This window comes from Cryptotermes secundus, unplaced genomic scaffold, assembly GCF_002891405.2.
Source record: "Cryptotermes secundus unplaced genomic scaffold, Csec_1.0 scaffold212, whole genome shotgun sequence".
NCBI classification, from domain to species: Eukaryota; Metazoa; Arthropoda; class Insecta; order Blattodea; family Kalotermitidae; genus Cryptotermes; species Cryptotermes secundus.
The window spans coordinates 531339-536508 of NW_019721006.1; the positions used below are offsets into that span (position 1 = coordinate 531339).

The 5170-nt window shown below is 37.8% G+C and overlaps 1 protein-coding gene across 6 annotated transcripts in view; it reads left to right on the plus strand.

The window, feature by feature from the left end:
- The first annotated feature begins 219 nt into the window (after positions 1–219).
- LOC111874790 (zinc finger protein 845) overlaps positions 220–5170 on the plus strand; it is a 36661-nt gene continuing 31710 nt past the window's right edge. For 2 of the 6 annotated variants that reach the window (XM_023870596.2, XM_033755641.1), the window contains exons 1-3: positions 220–367; positions 810–978; positions 3365–3558. In XM_023870596.2, coding sequence (XP_023726364.1) covers positions 864–978; positions 3365–3558 — 309 coding nt within the window. In that variant the 5' untranslated portion in view covers positions 220–367; positions 810–863. Of the gene's footprint in view, positions 368–759; positions 979–3364; positions 3559–5170 lie in introns of all 6 variants that reach the window. The other 4 variants (XM_033755645.1, XM_023870600.2, XM_033755638.1 and 1 more) reach the window with 3 other exon arrangements.

Genomic DNA, 5170 nt, shown 5'->3' on the forward strand with positions numbered 1-5170 from the left:
TCTAGATAATCGGCTCACAGACGGCGGCGAGGTTGTCAGTCATGCGCGTCGACCTTTCTTTACCCACAGAAAGATTCTTGGTACTCATTTCTTTTCATGTTATACTCGTACATGCTTATTCTATTTGTTTATGTTTAGTTTGTTTATATTTTTCGATATATCACGAGATTGTAATATTCTAATGCGCTGTTTTCTTAATATTGCCAAATTTATCAGTTAGAGCCCAAGCTCAGCAGTAGCTTCTCAGTCTTGGTGTTCATCCCGGATGATGGATACCTAGGTCACGGGAGCTACCTGTACGGCCCCGACTACTTGGTGGACAGAAAGATGCTCGTGGTCATACTCAACTACGGAATTGGTCCACTTGGTATGTGACAATATTTTTTTTTAATTTATCTACTATCTCAGTCAGAAGCAATGAGCCATTTTAATAATGTACATTACATTTTATATTTACATTTATATCCGTTAATAAAATGTCCTTCGAATTTTTTTGTATGATTTATATTTTCACGCTTCGCTTTCACGTGTAATTTTTCCTCTATTATACACATGAGTTTCATATCTGACTTGACGGTAAGCCAGTACTCCTACTCTCTTCTTCCTTCTCTTCTCAAATCCTTCATTTTATTTAGCCTTTTCTTAAAATCCGTTACACAATTTTTTCGAAAATCTTTCCCCCTGTACTCTGTGCTTCCTTTCAGTAAGACTTCATCGCTTCCTGTTTATATATCTTTACATATTTATTTTATCATTCAGTTATTATTTTACCCGCCACATCAGTTTCATCGCCCGTTTCCTAAGTACAGGCAGTTCTGTGGCACCTGCAACTACGGGCTTAAGGACCAAGTCCAGGCACTTCGATGGGTTCAGGAAAACATCGGAGCTTTTGGAGGGAACCCCAACAAAGTCACAAAAATGGTCACGGTGGAGGTGGGGCCTGCATCCTGTATCGCCTCTTGTCACCCTTAAGTAAAGGTGAGCGAATTGTGCAGAAAATAGAATCATTCAAAATAAGTTAGTTCCCTCTTCAGAAAACAGATTGCCCTATAACTCATCATAAAGAATCTAGTTTCCTATTCATAAAATAGACTGAACTATATTCTGAAAACATTGTCGTTGGAAATTCCAAAGGCTTGTGATGAAGGCGTTTTATTAAATTGATACATGTGTTGGGCACTCCATGATTCGTTTTGGTTAAAAACGCTGCTTCACAAATTTATTTTTAACAAAATAGTGAATTGTTGGAAATGTCAGTTGAACGAGTAAGGTGTTCCGTAAGTTTGTGTTTACTAGATGAGAAAGGTAAAGGTGTCCCTGTGCTTAACTAATTTCCTTGACCTCAGCACTAGCTGGAGGTTAGTAGTCAGCTTCACGGCCCTGCCGCTTTACCCCCGGGGAAATAGCCCCCGTTACCCAGTGGGTAGGAGGTTGGGTGAACCCCAGAGCCGGTCTGGACGACATGGAGAAGAGACTCTAACCCCCGATCCCTCGGTTGTCTAGCCCATAGCCAGTCGCTATACCGACTGCACTATCCCATTTCCGTTTACTAGATACGGTAATGATAACATTGTCCCTGTGCTTGATTAAGCATAATATGATGAGGGCATATAAGAGGTGTTGTTACAGCTCCCACGCATTCTTAACCTCGGAATTAGGTGAGAGTAAGTGGTGAGCTTCACGCACTCAGCGCCTCTTCCCCGGGAAGGAACCGTCGGTACACGTCAGGTAGAAGACGGAGGTTGTGTCTGAGAGCCAGTCTGAACGCTGAGAAGGAAAGAAAATCTCTAGACACTGCCAGAAAAGAGCAACAATTTAATTGTAGGAACATCCCACATACTTACACGCTGTTTCTTAGGTCTAACAGAAAACACTCACTCCTAGTGCCTAATCGTAGTAGACGGTAAAAGCGTTTTCCCTTGCAACCTTAAAATTTAGAAGTAAGTCCAAATGAATAGTGTCGCTAGTTATCTGTCAAACCTACGAATACTCTAATTAGATCTGTCTATTCAGTGAGAACAATTCGTTATGTTGTTCGAGAAAAATAAATAGGTTTATAACTATTTCCATTACTTCCCGTTTGCTTCTTTATTGGTTTATTTAATAACACTTTACCATCTGCATATATTAAAAAAATTTTAATGACAGAAATATCTTGAAGGACGTGGAAGAAAGCAATCATGGTCGGATTCAAGGTAAAATTCCAGCGTTAAGATCACGTGACCACTTCTGGTGTAATACTAAAAATAAGACGTTCAGAAAATTTATAAGTGGAATAGAAGGTTTGGTAATATAAATACGAGTAGGCACTGGAAGGGGACGGGATATAAATAGTTGAAGACTTCATATATATATATATATATATATGATCGAAATTCCACAAAGATGGGGAGGAAAATCATGAAATAGCAAGAAGAGTAAAACTAGCAAATAATGCATATTTCTCGTTACTATCAGTTTTTAGATCAAGGGATATGCACCGAGCCATTAAAACAAAAATATATAAAACAATGATAAGACCGGTGCTTTATTACGAATATGAGGGTTGGACGCTAAACAAGAAAGAGGAATCAGTCATCAGTTCTTTCGAGAGGAAAATCCTAAGACGAATTTATGGACCAATAAAAGATAATGGGATATGGAGAAAAAGATATAATACAGATTTATACAAATTATACAAGGAGCCAGAGATCTCAGTGACGATAAAGCTAAAAAGATTGCAATGGTCTGGGCATGTACAGAGAATGGATAAGGAGCGTATCCCAAAGAAAATATTATATAGTACAATGGGCGGTAGGAGACGCGCTGGGAAACCAAGAACTAGATGGATTGGTGTGGTGGAAGAAGATGCGAAGAAGAGAATGGGTGTAAGGAACTCGAAGCGAGCAGTGCAAGACAGAGAGGAATGGAGGGGCTTGATGAGGGAGGGCAAGGCCCGAAATCGGGCTGTTGCGCCATAGAAGATGATAATTCTATTTTTAATCATGACGCTGCACATCCCGCTCCTCTTCCTTCTTCTTGCCACATTTGTATGCCTGTGAGCAGAAAGAAAAGGCTGTTGATATACTCAAGTTATTGCAACATTAGCAAGACCATTGTAATTATACATACCATCCCTTCGTCACCATAAAAGAAATCGCATGATAACTGGAAAGGAAGAAATCATTTCCTAATGGAGGGAAATCCCGGCACTTGCTTGGAGACANAGAAAGACAGACGAGTCGTCTAGAATTGTAAACATATCGTTATATAATATTTTATTAGTCTACATTTTTAAAATTTTGTCATTATTAAAGAAGTATAAAAGTAAAATATTACAATAATTATAAATTACATGTTGTCCGTATTCCTCCTTATGTTGCAGGTCTGTTTCATCGTGCCATATCGCAAAGCGGAAGTGCTTTGAATCCGAATACGCTGCCTGCTGCAAATCCTATAGATGCGGCTCGGGATTTCGGGCACAGAACCAAGTGTCCCATTGCTGATGATACTGCTCTGGTTTCATGCCTGAGGAAACTTAACCAAATGGAATTCGCTAATATAACGGTCATTCATTTTGTGAGTGTCTAAGTAAATTTTAGGCTTCCATATGATAAGGCCTAAGCGAGATAAAGAATATATTTAAATAATGTCTCATAATGAGAGTATGTCAAGATATAATAGACGTATAATTAATTGCTCCCTTGTGAACATCTACAGTATAATTCCTCTTAATCCTACTAATTGGTCTGTTAAAATGATATAGTACTATGTGTTTTAAAAATAGACAGTATTTAAATACGTCAGTTTAGCCGCAGGAAGAAAACGTCTTTTTGTTATAAATTAATGAAATTCTACTAATGGACGTTCAATTATAATATCTGGCCATCTTACAATTTCAATCTATTACAGCGAAATGAAAGCCATCATGCTTTTGGTGTCTGAAAGAACAATGTTAAGGGTGATCACAGTGAATATTGGACCAGTGATTGAGGCTAGCTCTTTCTAACGGACCCAACTGAATAGGTGTTTTCCTTCACCTGAGGACGGAAACAGATCCAGTTTCCGAAACGTCGTGTTTTTATTTGTTATCTTAAAAACCAGGACGATGGATAAAGTCCAAAAACCTAACATATCAGAATCTTGTTTCAGTACATTTTTAAGAAAGCCTGTGGCAGAGAACATGCGTACATACATACATACATACACACGCATATAGTACATACACACACACACACGGGTACGTTAACTAGTAATTTACTTATTAAAATTGATCCTGAAAACAATTTATACTTTTATATTTAGAGTTGTGGAGACGATATATCTATTAGTCTACGAAGTATTGCTAAACAACTGGCACACAACTTTTAACACAATGTTTTCAGCTGTCAATTCATATTCGTGATACAAAGCAACCGAAGGAGGTACAGATAAGGAGAAATAATAATTATAAATCCAAACAATCAGACACGAAAAAATGCACGACAGATGCAAGTAAAGCAATATAAATACTTGCACAAACTTCCTTATTCAGTTTGCTCACAATATGTATTACACGCTTATCTCGCAGTATATTGTGCCATCTTTTTTTTTTCCTGTAAGCACCCGATATCTGTAACAATTTTTCGAAACTAACTAACACAGTGGGAGCAGAGTCGAAGATTCAGCTCTGGCACTGGACACTCTTCTGGGACAGTTCCATCCATTTCTCACCCTCACAATCATTTTCCTTAAGATTGTTCTTTTTATTATTTTTCTGTTTCATTTCAGGTGTCCAAATGGATGCCTTCGAAATTTATATATGCATTCCTTGCCTCTTCCTCCCTACTACGTGCCCAGCTCATCGCAGTCTCCTTGATTTCACAATTATAACACTAAAGTACTAGGGGACATGTGAAACCCGGGAATATCGTAGTTGTGTGAAATATTGCAATGATCACCACAATATTCATGAAGTTCAGCACTTGTTTCCAAACGTTTGTAATTATGGTTTCTCTCAAAGTAAGAGACCATGTTTCACAACATATATAAGTGACTTATTAAGACATCGTCTGGTTATTTGAAAAAGAGACAGAACATTTCACAGGCGTATATTTTAACGCTAAAATTTCAATATATCGAAAAAAAGCAATTTATTATTAATATATTAATTTCCACTCCTTGTTCTGATACTGGGCTTAAAAGAAGTGTA